This window comes from Stenella coeruleoalba (assembly GCF_951394435.1).
Source record: "Stenella coeruleoalba genome assembly, chromosome: X".
Taxonomy (NCBI): Eukaryota; Metazoa; Chordata; class Mammalia; order Artiodactyla; family Delphinidae; genus Stenella; species Stenella coeruleoalba.
In genome coordinates, this window is record NC_137152.1 from 54,467,876 (window position 1) to 54,488,800 (window position 20,925).

Here is a 20,925-nt window from a genome sequence, read left to right on the forward strand (position 1 = left end):
TCTGTGTGGAAGCCCCACTGTAACACTCTAATAAATCAGCTTGTCCAGATGCGCCCGCTGATCGCTTTGGTATCTCCTCCTCCCGCAGGAGGGTAATGGAACTACCTAGAATAAGCCACCTCCCCACCCGCCACCCCACATCAGTGATTAGATCTCCTGCAGCACGTGCTTTTCCTCTAAACAACCCTGACTTCCCTCTGGCAAGGCCACCTACCCCTGAGTCCTTCAACTTTCCTTCTGAGCCCTGGTCACCTCTGCCCCCACACCCAACTATCCCACTCCTACCTCAGAGCTGCGGGCAGCGCCTGAGGGGACACAGCCCTGAGACCAGCCCTGAGGGTGACGCTGATGGTTGGACAGAGTGCCATGTGGCCCCAGGAAGCAAGTACCACCCACCTGCCAAGCATACAGCACACCACAAGGCCCACAGCCGAGGCACCCAAGCACCAGTCTCTGCGCAAATCCAAACACTGCAATCCTTGGGGGTCAGAGCAGCGGGGGTCTGGGTTGGGCTTTGGGAACAGGAAGGTGTGATGGTATGGAATGGAACGGGGGGGTTCTCTGGGGAATCAACTTCCTCCTCGCCTAGGGTGACACTTGACCTACTTATCATCACCCACTTTATGTACAACAGCTTTGAAGGCGCCTGCTTGGTGAGCCCACCGCCAAGGCATCACACAGTACATTTTTGCCCCCTTCTTTGGTCAACTTACCCAGGGATTCTTCTCCTCAAAGTTATCTATTGTAAGCGTTGAAAAGCTGAGCCAGGACACTTTTCAAGAGCTATTCTCCACTTCCGGGTCTAACACTGCCTGGTATTGGGGGTAGAGGAGGGGTTTGCAGGAGACCTTTGGAATTGACTTTCTAAGATCATGTACTTGGAGGACTGAATAGTGAGTGTTCACTCTCATGCCACAAATCCGGTACCTCAATCACTTAGGCCTATTCATCACAGTAGGGTAGCACCACCCCACATTACCTGTGGATAAAGGAGAAATAAAATGTGAAACCTCCCCAAACTACCAAATCCTGTGCTGTTTCTTATTCTGTCTGCCCTCATCTAATCTCCAGCTGTAACAAAGTCCAAGTAGCCTTGAATCCTTAAATCTGCTGCTCTGTAGGGTCTTCCTTAATCAAAATAGTGCACTGAGATCGGACCTGTCCTAGGATGGTAGGCACTTGGTTTGTGGCCATAGCAGCCACTTTTCAGGAACCCAATTTCCTTGACTCTTTTTATGCCTTTATTAAGTTCTAGCCTTTAAAAAGCTAGTTTCTTTTCTATCTTTCTCCACCTTCTTTCTAAACATTTGTTTTATGCAGGTTCAGCTGCAGCTATGGAATGCAGCTGGCCAGGAGAACTTTTGCAGCCTAATTCTAGCAACATTCATGATTCAACTATTGCTGTGGTTGTCTATGACATCACAAGTGGGAGTTATGCCATGTTTTACTTGAAAAGGGGATTGAGGGAAGCAATAGAGAGGTTGGTAAGACTAGCAGAGAGGATTAAAAAATACAAGCATTAGAGCATAAGAAAAAAAAAAGACTAGGAGAAAGACAGGTATGTTATTTTCTCCAAATCTCTACTAAATGTTTCAACTCTCTGCAACACATTGTCCTGTAGACATCAACTTTTTCAAGGAAACAGATAAGTGGGTAGAAGATGTACTGGCAGAGTATATCATCATCATGTTGGTGGGTAACAAGATTGATCTGAACAACAAAAGGAAAGGTATAACTGCAACTGCTTCTGGCATACCTAGAGCTCAATCCCAATGGGGAGGGTCTACTGTGCTCTATTTACTTGGGAGGAGTTACCTGTGTCAGGGATCAGAAAGGTCATGGGTTCAGGGCTTCGAGGGCTCCTGGTCCTAGGGATGCATCTTTACGCCTCAGAAGGATCTATCCCTATCCACTAACTCTGGGTCAGAAGGGGGTCTTACCACTATCTGGTCCCTTGTATCATTTCTCATTTGTCCAGACAAGTCTCTACCGAGGAGGCAGAAGAAAAATCCAGAGACCTCAATGTGATGTTTATTGAGAACAGTGCCAAATTCACCACTGCTTATTCTTTTGGATAACCTTGGCTTGTCCTATCGTGGGGGTGGGGGTAAGGTTCATCTCCCCATCATGCAGTGCAAAGGCCTGGAATCATATCTCTAAACCTGACCTTTTCTCTTTCTTTTGCGCACACACACACACACACACACACACACACACACACACGCACACACAGGGCTATTCCATAGCATGGCTTCTGCCCTCACTTCCAGAGGTAATTCCTCTCCACTGAAGGAAGACGAGAGTATCCTTTCTCCCAGCTTTGCTGGGGTAGGGAGGGTACAAGCAGAGAAGGCAAACTTCCTTTGCTGAGTTGATGGCCAGGCCAATTTTTCTGCCTGACTGATACTGAAGGGAAAATGGGACTAACTTCAGCCCAAAGCAGCTCCCTGGTTTGCCTTTAGGTGAAAGGGATCATAAGATAAAAATTCCTTTTCTGTATGTCCTAGAAGATGCCCCTGGGAGTTGAGATTTGACACTAGCCACTTTATTACCTTCCTTCCTTACCACACACTTCAGTGCTGAAATCCAACTGGAACCCTCCAATGAGTCAGGCATCAAAAACCATTGTTCCTGTTGATAGCTTAGGTTATCTCTCTGCCTAACATGATCAGCTTACTGCATTTGGGCTTCCCAGTACCAGTCCTTCTCCCCCAACCTCATGTTTATGGTTTAAATACTTGGCCACTTACTAAGCTCTTGTTCAATTCCTAGGCTTAGGAGTAAAACGGAACCCCTGAAAATGCTATCACTTTCTCTTGACCACTTCTCACAGTTACAGGGTGGAAAGTTCTGACAGAGTCCAGGAATTCCACCTGGCCGTCTCTGACTGCTAAAACACATCTATAGGGGATGCAGTTCTACAGCAGCTGGGATACCTCAAAGATTGATACAGTTCCTTCTCCATTGTTTTCTTATCTCACCCTCAATAAATGACTGGTCCTTTCACCTCAGCCTCTTATTGTTTGCACCTTGTCCATGCTCTGCCTACACCTCCACAATGCAGTTGCATCATGCTGGTGCCCCAACACAGAACCATTCTAAATACCTCAAAAAACCAATTTAGGGCAGGATTTTTGCCTCTTAGGCCCATGGCACCTGGCTGGGACTTTTTACCCTGTTTACCACACTTCTTCGATGAGTTGTTTTAAAACCTTTTAACCACAGACAGTTGGGAGAGTCTTGCACCTCAACATTCAGTAGACTCAGCCAATATGCCTTTGTGCAAGTATCTCAGCCTCTAGCTTCTTACTCAGATGGCCACTGGGGGGCAGCAGAGCAAACAGGAGCATAAATTCTATATGGGGGGATTTCCCAGGAAACACAGAGACAGCTAGATGGATTGTACCTCCAGCTCTGCTCACTAGGATGTTGCCACCTGACAATAGCAGCGAGCCTCTAGAAGAGGTACCATAGTAGAGCTGGGGTGGGATTTATAGGAAGAACCAGAACTTCCTCAAAGAGATATGTTACTACTGTTTAGAACTGTTTCCCATATTTGAAGACTTATTCCCCTTATTTTAAAATCCATTAAAAACAAAAAAGAAGCATGGAAACCCTGGGTGATTACTGCTTCGCAGAGTTAGTAAATTGGTTGGTTTGTGCAAAATTTGGAGAGAAGAGAGTAGAGTGGCAAAGTGGGTTAACTGTGGCAACATGAGTAGAAGTGGCACTGAAAGTGCAGAGGGGCAGCCTCCTAATTGTATTGTGATTTTTTAAATCGAGGTATAGTTGATGTACATAATTGTATTGTGACTTTGAATAAAAAGATCTTTAAGTACAAAATAATAAAAAAGAAAAATAAAAATTCAGACATCCAGGCTCCACCTCAGATCAATAGAATCACTCAATGGGGGCAAGGGCCTCAAAGTATATATTGAAGCTTCCCAGGATTCTTTCAAGGCAAATTCGGGACTTTCATTATGGGGTACAACTTCGCCCCATACCTCATTAGACAACTTTCTATTCTGAACGGGTATTGTGAACATGCCAATGGAAATGGCATAAGGCGTGGCCTGGAATCTCTAACAATGGATTGCTAAGAACATAGCAGAAGGTTATTTGGGGGCTGGGGTGAAGACAAGGGGGAAATCAGCAGTCAGTACTACTCAACGAACCAGGTGAAAATTGGGAAGCAATTTCTTACTGCTGTCCCTGAAAAGAAATGCATCCAAGTCTCTCCCTTAGTTTATGTTCCCGATGAAAGAATCTGGGAAAAGAGAAGACAGAACTATATTAATACTGCCCCCTGCAGAGAAATGGCCACAGCTCATGGGGGAAGGGGCACTGTTTCCTCCAGTACCCCCTCACCCTATACCATTCCTCAGTTATACTGTAGATAAGCTTCCTGGGTCTCCCTAATGTTCTGAGAGAGATAATTGTGAAGTACATATAGTGTTGCTCTGCTGCTTCTAGTGGCTCTTCTCTTTGGAAGAGCTTCTATTTTTATCTCGAAGGCATTTAACACCCAATCAGTATCATCCAAATCAGTATCAAGCAACATTTCCTCAGCATTGTGTTTTACTTTTTTGGAGAGAGAAGACAGAAGGAGGGAGTGGGGGAAAATGGGGTTCCACTGGAGTCTCCAAAGTGTATGACTGGTAGCATAAGGATGGGATGAGATGGCCAGGCAGATTAGGTGGGAGGCCCCCAAGATTTGTAGACGTTAATGAAAATGACATGACATATGTGGAATTGCCTCGCACATGGGATTCAATAAATGTCAGTTGCCTTCTCTAGCAGGGTTCTCCACAGGCTAAGCGATACCTAGACATCATCATCCTTCTAGGTGAAGCCCACCTAGAAAACTAGGGAACTCAAAGTGCAGTACAGGTGGGATAATGCAGTTGGCCAGCTGGCTCAGGACAGGGCCTCGCTGTCTCCCCATCCTCCCTACTCCACTCTGCCAGGGTGGGGCTGAGGGTAGAGTTTCCCAAGTGGCTTCCCTGAGGCCTAGCTAGCTCGTCCTAGAAGATTCCATGTGGAGGGCTGTGGGTTGCAACTCTCTAGTGCACAGTCCTCTCTTTCTGGCGGTGATAATCTGGGGGAAAGAAGGAGGAAAAGAGCAGGTTATTTTCCAGCCTGAGCTCCCAACTCCCCATCTCCAACTTGTGGGGCCTCCAGTAATTGGTGTTTAAAGAGTTCCTACCGAAGGCCCCGCCAGGTAAGCAAAAAAGAGAGCGGCACTTACTATAGGGAAAGAAGCGGACACGCATGCTGATTTCTCGAGCTGTCTTCAGGATCTCAACAGCCTGGAAGGAACACAGCAGCTTGTACAAATGAAGAGATACAACCCAGGACAGAATCATAACAGAAGGAATGTAGTTTGCCATTCCAACCTTCTAGGTCACTAAGAGCTGCTTCCCTCTTACCAAGGAGAAATTCTTTCTTATCAAGTTACACATCAGGCTAATCTTATCCACTGTGTCCTACCTGGGATGGCTTCTTGCCTCACCACAGCCCAGGGTGCTGTGCTCACCTTGCTGTGCTCAATATCTTGGAAATCCACATCATTCACAGCTAGGACTTGGTCCCCTTCCTGAAGTCCTGCTCGATGTGCATCAGAGTCCGGAATCACCTGTTGGTAAGAAGAGAATATACATGATCAAGGTGGGATAATTTCAAAGAATGTAAGTGAATTAAGTGCTATTCAAATGTAAGGTACTATCGGTTGTGTGTGTGTGTGTGAGACAATGCAGGGAAACGGTGGCTTGCCAGGTGGGAAGTTTTAAGTGGGCAAGGGTAACCCCACTATGCCCCTTCTATGAGTCTACTAAATCATCCCTCTCCCCAAGCCTTGGGACATCAGGGTTCTGCAACCTGATAACTTAACAAAGGGAAGTAGCTATCCATATTGCCTACCAGGCACACGCACCTTGGAGATGAAGATGCCTAGCTGGGAGGCCTTTCCTCCTCGGATGTTAAATCCCAACTGTAAGACAAGAGCACAGAATGGGGGCTCAATACAGACCACAAACACAAGAACATCTAGTGGCATCACTGTATGATAGCTTGCCTTGTGTCCCTTAGAGAGAAGTCAGAAGTTGTGGAAGTGGCATCTCAGCTTTTCTGCCCATAAGAGTAAGTTTCTTTACCTCCTTACCTGCTTCCCAATCCGTCCCCCCAACCGTGGCCAACTTCAGGGCCTGGTACGGACAAATCTCGCCTGGAATAAGAGGCAACTGTTCCATAAGCTCACCTGAGCTCCAGGGGGCTTCTTCAGTGTGATGATACGGGGCAGAAACTGGGTCAACTCATTGTTGTAGTCTGGGTGGTATACCCTCTGCAAGACACAGCAACCCCAGAAATATTACTACCAGTCTTACTACCTTCATCTAGGACACAACTGCATCACCCTGAAGCCAGGAGAAGGTGAAGTCATGGACTTAGTTTAAGTAGAACAGATAACACTGTCCGAATAGGTAGACGGATAGCAGTGGGGAAATGCTAGCCACCCAGTAGCTCCCCACTTCTTTACCTCGACAAAATGGAAATCAGGGCTCTGAATTTCCAGAATTCTCTGGTGTAAGTGGACTCTGGCAGGAGGATTCCATAAGAAGTTCCCAATGGGCCCAGTTGCTCAGAATCTAACTTCTGGCTAAGATTCACTCTCCATTGAGCTTTCTAACCCTGCCATCCTACCTTTCATATATCATCCCTTGCCTATGGGGGAAAAAAATCCCTTGTACAGATGGTTCCCACCTCATGAGGAGGAATCCATGCTGGGGGATTCTCATAGGCAGGCAGGAAAACCACCGGGTAGTCATCATAAGGAATCCGGCTGTCCATCTCCAGCAAGGCCCTGAAATGGAAGGGTGAATCAAAGCTGACGAAAATGGTTCAAAAGGGATAGCAGCCCAGCGAGTTTCAGAAAACAACCCCAACCCATTCCAAGGCTGTCAGTCTCTAGGCCCGACCCACTTCTAGGAAGGTGATAAACATTTTGGGAGAGAAGGAAGAAAACTATCAACTTGGCTGAATATCTGGACTCCAAGCAACCTGTTAGGTACACTATAGAAATGATCTCTTTTCTCACAACAATCCTGCAAAATAGATGTACCGTCTTCATTCTAGAGAAGAGGAAATCAGGAACGCGTCTAAAAAGATCTGACTTCTTTGGAAATTCAAGGGAGTGCTGACTCCAACTACCCACAGGGACTCGGGGCAAGGTACCACCCCACATTCCCTAATTGGATCGGTAATGGTGGGGGTCCCCAGATCGGCCCTTCCTTTACCACCAGACACCTTCCAGATACCCGTCCCGCATCGTGCCTGAGTCCTGCGCCCACGGCGCTGTAAAAATCTTCGTACAACCTCTCCCGCTGGCAGGCCTAAGGCGCCCCGTACTCCTCTCACCATCAATTCAGCCTGGGACCCGGAAGCGGATGCTCATCTGAGGAAAAGGGGCGGGGTCAGGGTGCGGCGCGCAGGCCCTCCTTCTCCCCAACGCGTCTTCCTGCGCGCGCCGCGTGCGTGCTCCACGCACAGTCTGTCTGCGCTCCAATTGGCTGGCGCCTCCGAGAGAGGTTTGAAACTTGGCGGTTAAAGCTGCGGTTGGGACAGGACGGCGGGAGACTGGGGAAGGGACGTGTAGTTTGGTGAGTTAAGGGGGCACACCTTAGCTCAGGATCTGCCTTTCCTGGTACCCTGGGGCTTTGGTTCTTTGTTGTCGTCTCCGCTGGGCTTCTCCTTTTCATTTCAGACGCCACTTCGCTCTCTTTAGAGGGTCGGCTGACTGGCAGCCCTGTCGTGGCAAAGTCTGAGGGACAGTGACTTTCCCGAGGCAGCGATCCCGCTGGGAGCGGGAGGCTGCCACCGTAAGCTACCGCTGACTTCCCTAACCCACCACACCCTCCGAGGAAGGCCGGAACTGAGGAAGAACGCCTTCCCACCCCTGCCAACCTACCAAACCTAATCAGCGATCATCTTCCCCCCCCCTCCGCAGAGACGGTGCCGAGGTAGGATCATGAAGGAAGAGGTGAAGGGCATTCCTGTAAGAGTGGCACTGCGATGTCGCCCTCTGGTCCCCAAAGAGATTAATGAGGGCTGCCAGATGTGCCTTTCCTTCGTACCCGAGGAACCTCAGGTGCGTAGCGAGTCCTGGGCCTGCCTCTGAAGAGCTGGGGCCAAATGGCAGTGAGGGGCGTGGTCTGGCCTTTCATTTTTTTTCTTACTCCTTGTCCCTTGCCTTCTCTAGGTGGTGGTTGGTACTGACAAATCCTTTACCTACGATTTTGTGTTTGACCCTTCTACTGAACAGGAGGAAGTATTCAATACAGCAGTAGCACCACTCATAAAAGGCGTATTTAAAGGTGAGGCTGTTTGATTCTTCAAACGGTTCTTGAGCATACACTGTGTTAGGCACTGTGATTGCGTGCTGCCAATACAGGAATGGATGAAGCATGAGTCCTGCCTTCAAAAAGCCCACAGCCTAAGAACTAACCCAATATCACTTGTACCCTTGAAACTAGTTTTATACTATATTTGCTTTCTATGGTTCTGCTCATCTTTGACTTGTATATGTTTCTGTTTGTTCGTCCTGGAACCTCATTAGATTCTAAGCTGTTTGATGGGTGCTGATGAGGATCTACTTGAGGCCCAGGCACTGCAAAGCCTGTTGAGGGATTCAGAGATAAATAACTTAGCTTCTGGGCCCTGGAAGAGTTCAAAGTCCAGGGGTAGGAGTGGAAATAGATGACTACATACATACTTTTTAAAAAATCTTTTTATATTTTATTGACATTTATCACTTGTGTTTTTTCTTTTGTGAATTTTAAATTTATTTATTTATTTATTTGGCTGCGTCAGGTCTTAGTTGCAGCACACGGGATTTTCATTGCTGCGTGCAGGATCTTCGTTGCAGCATGCGAACTCTTAGCTGCAGCATGTGGGATCTAGTTCCCTGACCAGGGATCGAACCAGGGCCCCCTGCATTGGGAGTGTGGAGTCTTAGCCAGTGGACCACGAAGGAAGTCCTCATACTTTTAAATACATTAGAAATATTAAACTTTTTGCTCCTATCTTTAAGAAAAAGTATTTTAAAAGTTAAAACCTTTGAGATTTCCTAAAGCCCCCGAATACCCTGGCCAGTTAATAATCTTGATTACAGAAGCTAAGGCTTTAGTGTTATTGAAGACTATGGCAAAGTTCTGAAGAAGGGAGCAGTGCCTGAGAGGTGTCTAGTTGTTATTCTAGTACAGTGGTTATTCAGGATTCAAAGCAGAGGGCTATTTAAAAGAAGTAGAACCATGGCATACTAGTCCCTTAAAGTTGAAAGGGATATTTGTACATCATCTAGTCTAACTTTCCATCCAAAGAAAAATACTTTCTAGCAATATCTCTAAGTGAACTTCCAGCATCTGGTTAAAATTTTTTTCTTTGACAGGGATATCACTGGCTCATAGGGTAGTCCTGTTGATTGGTTTTGGACAACTCTAATTGTTTTAGATTATATTGAGATGAAATTTGCTTCCCCATAATTTCTGCCCAATGATGTTAGTTCATCCCTCTAGACAAACAGAAGCCTTCTTCCGAGCAACAGCTATTCACATTTTTTTTTCACTTCTTAAAATGATGTCATGGCTCAGGACACATTGAATACTTTGTTTCAAATTTTTAAATTATTAAAGCAGTAATCTCAAACTTACAGAAATGTTGCGAGAACAGCATAAAGACCTTTTTTTTCCTGAACCATTTGACTTGAGTTGTTGACCTGATGGCCCCCGAATACTTCAGTGTATATTTGCTACAAACAAGAACTTCTGTCCTACTGTCCTATGTAACTACAATACGACCATCAAAATCATGAAATTAGCATTGCTACCTCACTACCATCTGGTCCTCAGACCTCATTCAAGTTTCACCAGTTGTTCCAATAATGTCCTTTGTTGCAAAAGGATCTAGTTCAAAATCGTATGTTACGTTTAGTTGTACTACTTCTATAGTCTCCTTTATTATAAAACTCCTTCAGTCTTCTTTTGACTTTCATGATCATGACACTTTTGAAGATCACAGGCCAGTTATTTTGTAAACTGTTTTTCAATTTTGTTTTGTCTGAAGTTTATGATTAGATTCAGGTTGTATCAATATATCTTTAGCAGGAATATCACAGAAGTGATGCTGTATTCTTCTCATTGAATTCTATCAGGCAGCACACAATTTTGATTTGTTCCATTACTATTGATGTTCATTTTGATCATTTGATTAAGGTGATGTCTGCCAGACTTTTCCACTCTAAAGTTAATCTTTTTCCTATTTACATATTTGGAGGACCATTATTTGATTCTAAGTCTCTTCTAATTAACCATCCCTCCTTTCCTTTAGCCATTCCTAAAAAAAAATATGGTATCCAGACCCTTCATTATCTTGTTATCTTCCTCAGAATGTACCTTTCACAGCTTAGTAAGAACACTATAGTTCTACTTTAGTATTCTTAACTTGGGAAACTATGAGAATTATAGTCTTTAGAGGCAGTATAAAGTAGAAAGTGATTCCAATATCTATGTGTTTTGTTAACATTGCTCTCATTTGCAGAGATAAAGCCAGTATTTTTCAGTCAGGTCAACAGCACCCTGAGTTTTTGTAAAAAGTACTAAAACTTGGTTTCCCCACTTATTACTATATATACATATCTGTGGTATTACAGAAGATTATGGAATATTATTCTCTTGTCCCAGAGTCATGCCAGGTGATATTAGCAATCTATTACAGTGAAAATCTCAATTTAACATCTTAAGATCTTCCAGAACATCAAGGTCTTCATTTAGGTGAATAAGTTCTTTCAAAAAGAAAAAAAAGCAAAGGACATATATCACACTGAATCATACTTAAATGATGACATTTCTATGAGGAGCCTGATAATACGGTCCAAATGCAGTCTGAGAATTCATATAGGGAGGGATGCTTTCTTTGACTGTAAAAAGCAACTTTGTTGCCTTTTCAAATGAAGACTCTGTTAATCGAAGAAATACAGGTTGGAATCCCTTCTATTTGCAGCTTCTAAAACTTTCATTTAATTGCCCTAATTTAGAATTGTTCCAAGTAGAGAGAAAGTAGAATTATAAAACTCTGAATGGCTTTTAGACAGTGACTTGGCCACCTTCATTATCTCAGTCATATCTTTTAAGTGTTTTACTTCCTAGCTTTTAAGGGCTATCAAGAGAGGCACACATTCAGGTTTGATATTTTTCTTCTTTGCTTATTTGGAGTAGTGCAAAGTCATGGCACTCATATAACTTTTCTTTGTGTCTGACATTCCTAAGAGACCCTTGTGTTTAGAGAGCAGTCTCAATTTTGTTACAAGTAATTGCTGAAGGAAGTAGAGTGTACTGATTGGTTGAAAATATTTGAGCATCACCGCACATGTGACTTCTATTTTGTCAGGATACAATGCAACCGTCCTGGCCTATGGGCAAACTGGCTCTGGAAAAACCTATTCGATGGGAGGTGCATATACTGCAGAGCAAGAAAATGAACCAACAGTTGGGGTCATTCCTAGAGTAATACAGCTGCTCTTCCAAGAAATTGATAAAAAGAGTGACTTCGAATTTACTCTGAAAGTATCGTACTTGGAGGTAAATGATTTATCTTTAATTATTCTGAATTCAAATTTATCTTTGGGTAGAAAAATAAATACAGATCAGGTTTTTCCTGGCATGACTCAAATGAATAAATTGCATTTTTAGTAAATTGCATTTTAATAAATTGATAGAGAAAACTCACTGGCTCAGTTGGATCTGGCTCCCACCCAGTTCTTTCCCTGTTGTCAGAATAGTCTGTTTAATCCGATTGTTAGAGGAGTTGGCATTCCCATATAAAAAGATAATAGGAATCCTTTAATTCCAGTTTGGCCTCTATTATTGATTCCCTGTAGAGTCTGTAGAAAAATATTTGATATCCCTTTAGTGTTTCGAGGCTTGAGTGATAATGTTGCTACTCCATGAAGAATGTTATAAAAATTGGGTGAAGTATTGAGCTGTGTAAGTGATGACAGAGTGTTTATTCAACAGATATTTATTGAGTACCTACATGTTACAGGCCCTGTTCTAGGTATTTGGGATATATCAGTGAACAAAACAGATAGAAGTCCCTGCCTTTGTGGGTATTTTCATTCAATTATATATCAGTATACAAGTAGACTGACCAGTTATATCTAACCTCATGACACCAGAAACACATAGTTAGGGAACTTATGGCTTCTGGGAAACTAGCTGGTTGATTCCATAGCAGTGATAAGATGTCTTATCTTTAAGGAGCAATAATTAAATGTATATAATTTAAACATGCAATTATAAATAGTATGTGAATACTTCATCCTGAAGTTGAATCTCAATATGTTAGTTGGTATAGGAGGTATAGAGGTGGAAGATGGGGAGTTAAACATCATTAAGATTAACCTTCTTGAAACTCTTGATTAACCCAGTTGTGGCCAAGGTGACCAAATGTAAAAATAACTTAGGAACCTGCTATATTAAATAGTAGCAACAGCAATAATAGCAAACAAATGTGGTGCTTACTATGTGCAAACACTGTTTTAGTACTTAAAGTTCTGGTTGTTGTTGAAATATTGGTTGCTACCTCTCCCTTTTGCTTCCCACTTCCACCCTCCACTAAGGACCCATTGCTTACATTTTAACAAAATTGGTGAAGGTGATGTTGTCATGACACCATCAAAGAACTGAATTTGGGCACCCATGTAGCTTTCATCGTGTCTGCTATTCCTGAGAAACACTCTCTCAAGAGAGCAGTCTCAATTTTGTTACAAGTAATATGTGAATTTATTCCTATGAGTATCAAATGGTTACATGTAGTGTTAAAATCCTTTTCTTAATTATAAAAATAGTATGTTTGTTGCAAAAAATTTTTTTAATACAGAAAGTCATAAAGAATTTTAAAAATTACCTGTGGTCCCACCACTCCTCAATTACCACTGTTAACATCTTGTTTTTACCACTTTGTTTTCAACAATACCAGATTTACAATGAAGAAATCTTGGATCTTCTGTGCCCATCTCGTGAGAAAGCCCCTCAAATAAATATACGGGAGGATCCTAAGGAAGGCATAAAGGTGTGTTTTTCTCTCATTTGATGTTATTTTAAAATGTTGGCCACTACTAAAGTTCACACTCCTTTTATTTGCCACTGTGGTTTTAAATCACTACTGACATCTCAGTCCTTCAGATTTTGTGTGGTCCTAATTCCCTTTGTTAACCTAGAATTCCTAGATGGGAACTTTTGTGGGGAAAGAAGTTTTATCACCTTCCTATTACCTCTTGAAGGAATGCTAATATCAATTAAATATTTATTGGCTATTTACAGAGTTCTGAGGCTGGGCTGTCCAGTATGGTAGCCACTAGCCACAAATGGCTATTTAAACTTAAATGAACTAAAATTGAATATAATTTGAAATTCAGTCCCTCAGTTACCAGCCACATATCAAGTGCTCAATAGCTACGTGACTAATGGCTACTGTATTGGATAGCATAGATATAAAACATGGTCATAGTAAATTCTGTTAGACAACAATGTAATAGACATTGTGCTAGATCTCTGGAATGATATTTAGAAAGTAAGACGATACAAAAATTTTAAATTTATAAGTACCATAGGAAGAAGAGATCGCTTATTTGAGAGGCTTCCATCACATGGTATAGATGTAGGCTGAGGAGCTGTAGCTGAACAAAGTTTGAGGCAAGGTTGGGAGTATTGTATATGGGAGTGGACCAAATCCAGGAGCCAGTGTTGAAAACAGGCAGAGCTTGGTTCTAGCAGCAGCTTGAGTATTCAGGAGTGGGAGAATTTGAGGTGGGAAGTAGATGAGAATAGGGTAGTACAGACTTAGGAAAACTCGGTAAAATAATACTTTATCCATCTTTCTCTCCTTCTTCTCTTCCCTGCAGAGAAAGCTGAAATTTAGGGTGCAGGTGCTTGAGGGGCAGATGCCTATGCTACAGAAATATTTTTCCTTCTGGGTCGTTAGGTCATTAGCCAGGCACTAAAGCAAGGCTTGAAGAATCAGACTTATTTTGAAAGCCTGATAAGCGTGGGTTACAGAAAGACAGTTTGGATAGTGGGGATAAGAAACCTGGGTAAAATGCATGCTGTCACCAGAAAGAATGTTGGTACTGAGCCGGCTCTTGACCCAGTACTAAGATCTTTTATATGTCCTATACCAAGGCAGGAATTAAATCCCAAGCACTATTTGAGGGAAAGTTTGCAATACAGAGAAGTGTTAAGTTTCTGACTCAAATTGGGAAGGGTAAGGACAAGTTTGTGAGCACTCTTCAGTTGGGATGGATGGAATATAAGTAAGTAAAGAAGTAAGGTTATTCTTGTAGTAAGGAATAGCTTAAGCAGGAAAGCAGAAAATATATTCCTGGGGGTAATAAGACTAGATCGGTCTGTCTGCATTAGAGGATATGGGTTGGGAAGTAATAGGAGGTATGTTAGGACCAGATTATGAAGCCAGGCTAAAGAGCTTAGTTTCTATCCCTGTGAATAGTATGTAAGCTACTTAATACTTCCAAATGAAGGATTGCACTGGCTACTTTTACCAAGTTTTTATCTTACGTGTATATCTCCGACTAGGTTAGCTCCCGGGAGGTTAGGAGAGTATCTTAAAATCTCTTTGTACCCTCATTATCTAGCATAGGACTTAGGAGTTTGGTGACATTTTAGGAAGCAGGACTTTCGGAAGGCTAAACAAGAATGGATTGAAAAGGAGAAAAACTAGGATGAGGAAGGAAAATTTAGGGAAATGTTGCCTTATTTTTCAGGCGTGAAGTAATATGGGCCTGGATTAGGCAGGTAGATGTGGAAAGGAAAAGGAAACAATGGATTCAAAAGAAGAATGACTGGGAGTTGGTGATAGGTGAGATATGGGGGAATAGCAGGAATTAAAGGCGAATCTGAGGTTTTGAGAATAGCGATCTTAGTAGAAACGAAGAAGTAGTGGAGAGAATCAGTATTGGTGGAAGGAAGATGAGTTTGGTTTCATAATTTACTGATGTCAAAGTGTAAGTAGCAGGCAATTTGAAGTATAGGACTAGAAATTAGGGCCACAGATATAGATTTGGGAGCTATGGGGTAATAAAATCATAGCATATTGAGGCTAGAAGGGACTTCGTAATCATCTAGTTCAATCTCCAGAGGCTCCAGGAAATTTTAACTTGTACAAATTCTCCTGGGTAGATACAGTACCAAGCCTAGGACCCTGTTTTCCTGGCTTCCTAATCCAGTGGAAATTGTACCATGCTATTTTCCCTAGTGAGTATGAGGTATAAAATGGGTCCAAGATATAGGGAGGAACACAGGGCCACATGGAGGAGAATGTAACAAAGAGAAATAACCATAGCTATTTGTGTTGCCCTTGCTGTCCTTAGGGCCAAAACTTACCTTCACTTGGGGCTCCCTGGAAGGCACATATCCATTGCTACCATAAAATCTAGAGGTCTCTTGTAGCTCTAGTATTGACTGGCATCCTTGTTTTGGAGGTACCCAGCGAAGACTGGAGACCTTGGTTTGCAGTGATCACAGAGTTGCTAGTTAAAACTGTCCTTATGGGACTTCCCTGGTGGCACAGTGGTTAAGAATCCAGCTGCCAGTGCAGGGGACATGAGTTCGAGCCCTGGTCCAGGAAGATCCCACATGCCATGGAGCAACTAAGCCCGTGCGCCACAACTACTGAGCCTGCGCTCTAGAGCCTGTGAGCCACAACTACTGAAGCCCACACACCTAGAGCCCGTGCTCCACAACAAGAGAAGCCACCGCAACGAGAAGCCCATGCACCGCAACGAAGAGTAGCCCCCACTCACCACAGCTAGAGAAAGCCCACACACAGCAATGAAGACCCAACGTAGCCAAAAATAAATAAAATAAATTTTTAAAACAACCCAGCCCTTATTACTGTGACTATTTATTGAGGTTCTACTGGGACATCAAGGCATTATTTTTTAAACCACCAATCCTTATATTTCTGATGAAGTATTTGAAGTCGAATCATAAGAGAGTTTTTTCTTTCTCTGAATTAGATTGTGGGACTCACTGAGAAGACTGTTTTAGTCGCCCTGGATACTGTTTCCTGTTTGGAGCAGGGCAACAACTGTAGGACTGTGGCCTCCACAGCTATGAACTCCCAGTCATCCCGATCTCATGCCATCTTTACAATCTCCATAGAGCAAAGAAAGAAAAGTGACAAGTAAGTTCAAGTTACAAGTAAGAGTCAAGATTTTTAACATTAGTTATACTAAAGTTGAATAATAGCTTGCTTCTTGATTTGAAAAATAACCAGACATCAGTACTCTGAGCATGAGTAATGAATGGAGCCATTTGGACTGATGTGAAAGAAAATGAGAACTGGCAGGTGAGCTTTGATACTCACCTACCCTCAAGCTTGTGTACCATTCTCACTTGTGTCCTGTTATCATCACAGGAATAGCAGCTTTCGCTCCAAGCTGCATCTTGTAGACCTTGCTGGATCAGAAAGACAGAAGAAAACCAAGGCCGAAGGGGATCGTCTAAAAGAGGGTGAGAATAATTAAGGCTACAGTCATAGATAAAAACTTCTAGTACTCTTACTGCTGTTGTTGGTGTCTTGACCGGAATATTTCAGGTCACATTCTAACAGTAACTACAATTCAAGTTTGAGGCTGATTTCAGAAACAGTGAAAAATTGTTTCTCTCCCTTGCACTCATTTTCTAATTTAGGTGTGAGATTTGGATCTGGTCCTTGGTTTGATTTCATCTGGCCCAGGCAAGTTTTAGTTTTTGTTTTGTTTTGTTTCTCCCAACTACTTATAATTAAAATCAATATCCTGATTCTGTCATCCCAAGTATTCACTATCCTTCCCAGATGTTGTCACTTATAAACCTCATCAGCATGGTTTCCATATCTTCATTTAAGTGGTTGGATATAAATGATGAAGCTCCTAAGGCTAGGAGAACCCCATGGTATACACTATTAGAAACCTGCGTCTAGCATGATAATGACCTGGTAATCTGCATGCTTTGGGAATGGTCTTTCAAGCAGTTATTAATCTAGCTAACAAAAATTAACAACCAGCTCCCATTTCTCAATTTTGTACTTAAGGATCTCATAAAAGATTTTTTCAAATGCCTTACTAATGTCCAGATATACTATATGTCTACCATATTTTTCATAGCTACCAGCTTAGTAACAGTACAAAAAAGAAAGAAGGATTAGCCTAAATTGACTTTTTCTAAGTGAATTCAAGCTGGCTTCTAGTGCTTATTCTTCCATTTCTAGGTTCTTGCCAGCCATCTCTATAATAATCTAGAAGACTTATATCAAACTGACTGGTGTGTAATTTATGGAATTAACTTACCTCTCTTTTTTCGAAAATTGAAATTACATCTGCCCAGTCTTCCGGAACATCCTTCTCTGTGATTCCTCAAATATCATTGACATAGCTTCAGTGTTCTTGTTTGAAATTACTCTCAGTTCCCTCAGCTATAATTCATCTGGTCCAAGACATTTGAACTCTTATTAAAGTAGCTGAGTTCTTGCTTACTACCTTACTACAATGATTCTTTACTCATATTGGGCTTCAGTTCCCTCTTGGGAACTGAGAAGGCAGAAGCAGAAATAGTAATTGAGGAATTTTACCTCTTTGTCATTTATCATTATTATACTGCTGGCACAGGGCAGAGACCTATTTCTTCCTCATTCAGCTTTTTGTTCTGAATGTATTTAAAAGTGCCCTTTTTGTTCTATGTTTGAACTTTGAGATTTATCCTTCTTAAGACTATTTTTAAAGGTTCTTTTGCCTCCTCTATCTTTTTTTAGGTGTACAGTCTGAGGTTTTTTATTTTTTGTTTTTTAAATTTATTTATTTAATTTATTTATTTTTGGCTGTGTTGGGTCTTTGTTGCTGCACGCAGGCTTTCTCTAGTTGCAACAAGCAGGGGCTACTCTTCGTGGTGGTGCGCAGGCTTCTCATTGCAGTGACTTCTCTTGTTGTGGAGCACGGCTCTAGGCACTCAGGCTCAGTAGTTGTGGCACACGGGCTTAGTTGCTCTGCCGCATGTGGGCTCTTCCCAGACCAGGGCTCGAACCCGTGTCTCCTGCATTGGCAGGCGGATTCTTAACCACTGCGCCACCAGGGAAGCCCTCTGAGTTTTTTTTAACAGCTTTATTGAGATATAATTCACATGCCATAAAATTCACCTGTTTAAACTGTACATTTCAGTGGACTTTTGTATATTCAGAGTTGTGCAACCATCACCACAATCTAATTTTAGAACATTTTCATCACCTCCAAAAAGAAACTCATACCCATTAGCAGTCACTCCCCATCCCAACCCCATTTTCTAGCCCTAGGCAACCACTAACCTATATTTCATACAAATGGAATCATATAATTTATGGTCTTTTGTGACTGTCTTATTTCACTTAACATAAGGTTTTCAAGGATCATCCATGTTGCAGTGTATATCATCACTTCATTTTATTGCTAAATCATATTCCATTGTACAGATATACAACATTTTTGTTTGTTTGTTTTTTGCGGTACGCAGGCCTCTCACTGCTGTGGCCTCTCCCGTTGCGGAGCACAGGCTCCGGACGCGCAGGCTCAGCGGCCGTGGCTCACGGGTCCAGCTGCTCCGCAGCACGCGGGATCCTCCCGGACCGGGGCACGAACCCGTGTCCCCTGCATCGGCAGGCGGACTCTCAACCACTGTGCCACCAGGGAAGCCCCAGATATACAACATTTTGTTTGCCCATTCATCAGTTGTATCCAATTTGACTATTTTGAATATTGCTCTGTGAACATCTATATATAAGTTTTTGTGTGGACAAATGTTTTAATTTCTCTTTAGGTATAACCTAGGAGTGTTATACGTGGGTCATATGGTAGCTGTTTAAATTTCTTTTAAAAAAAATTAATATGTAATTAATATACCATAAAACCCACTTTTTTAATGTGTACAATTCAGTGATTTTTTAGTATATTCACAAAGTTGTACAACTATCACCACAATAAATTTTAGAATATTTTCATCACCCCCAAAAGAAACCTATACCCATTAGCAGTCACTCATTTTTTTCCATTGTCCACCCCCCACCACCCCACCTCCAGGCAGTGACTAATCCTTCTATCTTTATGGATTTGCCTATTCTGGACATTTCATATAAATGTAATCATACAATATGTGATCTTTTGTGACTGGATTCTTTCATTTAACATCTTTTCAAGGTTCATCCATGTTGTAACATGTATCAGTACTTCATTCCTTTTTATTGCCAAACAATATTCCACTACATGAATATATTGAGTTTTTATTTATCCATTCATTTGTTGATGGACATTTGGGTTGTTTCCACTTTTGGTTTTTATTAGTAATGCTGCTATGAGCACTGATGTACAAGTTTCCGTGTGGATGTGTGTTTTTATTTCTCTTGGGTATATACCTAAGTGGAATTGCTCAGTCAAATGATAACTCTATGTTTAACTTTTTGAAGAACTGTCAGACTGTTTTTCATAGCAACTGTACCTATTCTACCTTCTTACCAACAATATATAAAGGATTGTAATTTCTCCATATTCTTAGTTTTATTATGTCTTTAATTATAGCCATCCTAGTGAGTATGAAGTGGTACCTCGTTGTGGTTTTGGTTTGCATTTCCCTGACGGCTAATAATGTTTCATGCGCTTCTTGGCAATTCGTGTATCATCTTTGGAAAAATGTCCATTCAGATTCATTGCCCATTTTTTAAATTGGGTTATTTATCTTCTTATTGTTGAGTTGTGTGTGTTCTTTACACATTCTGGATACTAGCCCCATATCAGTTATATTATGCTTCGCAAATGTTTTCTTCCATTCTTTGGGTTGCTTTTTCACTTTATTGAAGATGTCCTTTGAAGCACACATTTAAAATTTTTAGATGAATTCCATTCATCTGTTTTTTCTCTTGTTGCTTGGTGTTTGGCATCATATCTAAAAAATCATTGCCTAATCCAAGGTCACAAAGATTTACGTCTCTGTTTTCTTCTAAGAGTTTTATAGTTTTCAATGTTAAATATAGGTCGGAGATCCATTTCGAGTTAATTTTTGTATATAGTGTAAAGTGGCAGTCCAAACTTTAATCTTTTGCATGTAGCTATTCAGTTATCCCAGCATCATTTTTTGAAAAGACTATTCTTTACCCATTGAATTGTCTTGGCATCCTTGTCAAGAAGCAATTGGACTCTCAGTTCTATTCCATTGATCTATATGTGTATCCTTATGCCATTACTACACTGTCCTCATTACTGTAGCTTTGTAATAAATTTTGAAATGGGGAAGTGTGAGGGCTCCAGCTTTGTTCTTTTTCAAGATTGTTTTGGCTGTTTTGGGTCCTTTGCATTTTCATATGAATGTTAGGGTCAGCTTGTCATATTCTGCAAAGAAGCCAGCTGGGATTTTCACAGGGATTGTGTTGAATCTGTAGATCAATTTAGGGAGTGTTCGCATCTTTCAGTTCTTTCAAGTCCTTCAGTTCATAAACATCAGATGTCTTTCCATTTATTTAGGTCTTCTTTAATATCTTTCAATAGAAATTTTTTTTAATTTTCAGAGTACAAGTTTTACACTTTTGTTAAATTTACTCCTAAATATTTTATTCTTTTCAATGCTTTTGTAAATGAAATTGTTTTTACTTAATTTCATTTTCAAATTATTTATTGAGCTTTGTATATTGATCTTGTGCCTGCAAGCTTGCTGAGCTTGTTATTTCTAATAGTTTTTTTGATGGATTCTTCAGGATTTCTGTTTACAAAATCATGTCGTCTGTGAACAGAGATGGTTTTACTTCTTCCTTTCTGATCTGGATACCTTTATTTCCTTTTCTTGTTTAACTGTCCTGGCTAGA

The 20,925-nt window shown here is 41.7% G+C and overlaps 2 protein-coding genes across 3 annotated transcripts in view; one reads left to right on the plus strand and one right to left on the minus strand.

Moving 5' to 3' along the window:
- Window positions 1-3,525: 3,525 nt before the first annotated feature.
- Window positions 3,526-7,451, minus strand: PDZD11 (PDZ domain containing 11). 2 transcript variants are annotated; one of them, XM_079910370.1, is made up of 7 exons: window positions 7,414-7,451; window positions 6,760-6,859; window positions 6,257-6,340; window positions 5,933-5,989; window positions 5,537-5,635; window positions 5,249-5,309; window positions 3,526-5,098 (listed from the first exon to the last, which is right to left on the minus strand). In XM_079910370.1, exons 2-7 carry the CDS (start codon window positions 6,844-6,846, stop codon window positions 5,064-5,066), a joined length of 423 nt encoding a protein of 140 aa, XP_079766496.1. In that variant the 5' UTR covers window positions 6,847-6,859; window positions 7,414-7,451; the 3' UTR covers window positions 3,526-5,063. The 2 variants fall into 2 exon arrangements, with proteins under 2 accessions (XP_079766496.1, XP_079766497.1); XM_079910371.1 differs by lacking the exon at window positions 7,414-7,451 and adding an exon at window positions 7,330-7,365 and having other exon boundaries at window positions 3,527-5,098.
- A 488-nt stretch (window positions 7,452-7,939) lies between these two features.
- The window catches only part of KIF4A (kinesin family member 4A), a gene marked incomplete at its 3' end in the record, with an annotated part of 126,179 nt that continues 113,193 nt past the window's right edge, over window positions 7,940-20,925 (plus strand). Inside the window, exons 1-6 of the mRNA XM_079910802.1 lie at window positions 7,940-8,143; window positions 8,255-8,369; window positions 11,440-11,630; window positions 13,030-13,122; window positions 16,085-16,251; window positions 16,486-16,580. Of these exons, the coding sequence (XP_079766928.1) occupies window positions 8,024-8,143; window positions 8,255-8,369; window positions 11,440-11,630; window positions 13,030-13,122; window positions 16,085-16,251; window positions 16,486-16,580 (781 nt within the window). The 5' untranslated portion in view covers window positions 7,940-8,023. The remainder of the gene's footprint in view (window positions 8,144-8,254; window positions 8,370-11,439; window positions 11,631-13,029; window positions 13,123-16,084; window positions 16,252-16,485; window positions 16,581-20,925) is intronic.

Coding starts and splice junctions, on each gene's coding strand:
- PDZD11 (XM_079910370.1), bottom strand. CDS start 6,846: ATGGACAGCCGGATTCCTTATGATGACTACCCGGTGGTTTTCCTGCCT. Junction 5,990..6,256: donor AGAAGCCCCCTGGAGCTCAG/GTGAGCTTATGG, acceptor CTTGTCTTACAG/TTGGGATTTAACATCCGAGG. Junction 5,636..5,932: donor TAGGCATCTTCATCTCCAAG/GTGCGTGTGCCT, acceptor TCTTACCAACAG/GTGATTCCGGACTCTGATGC.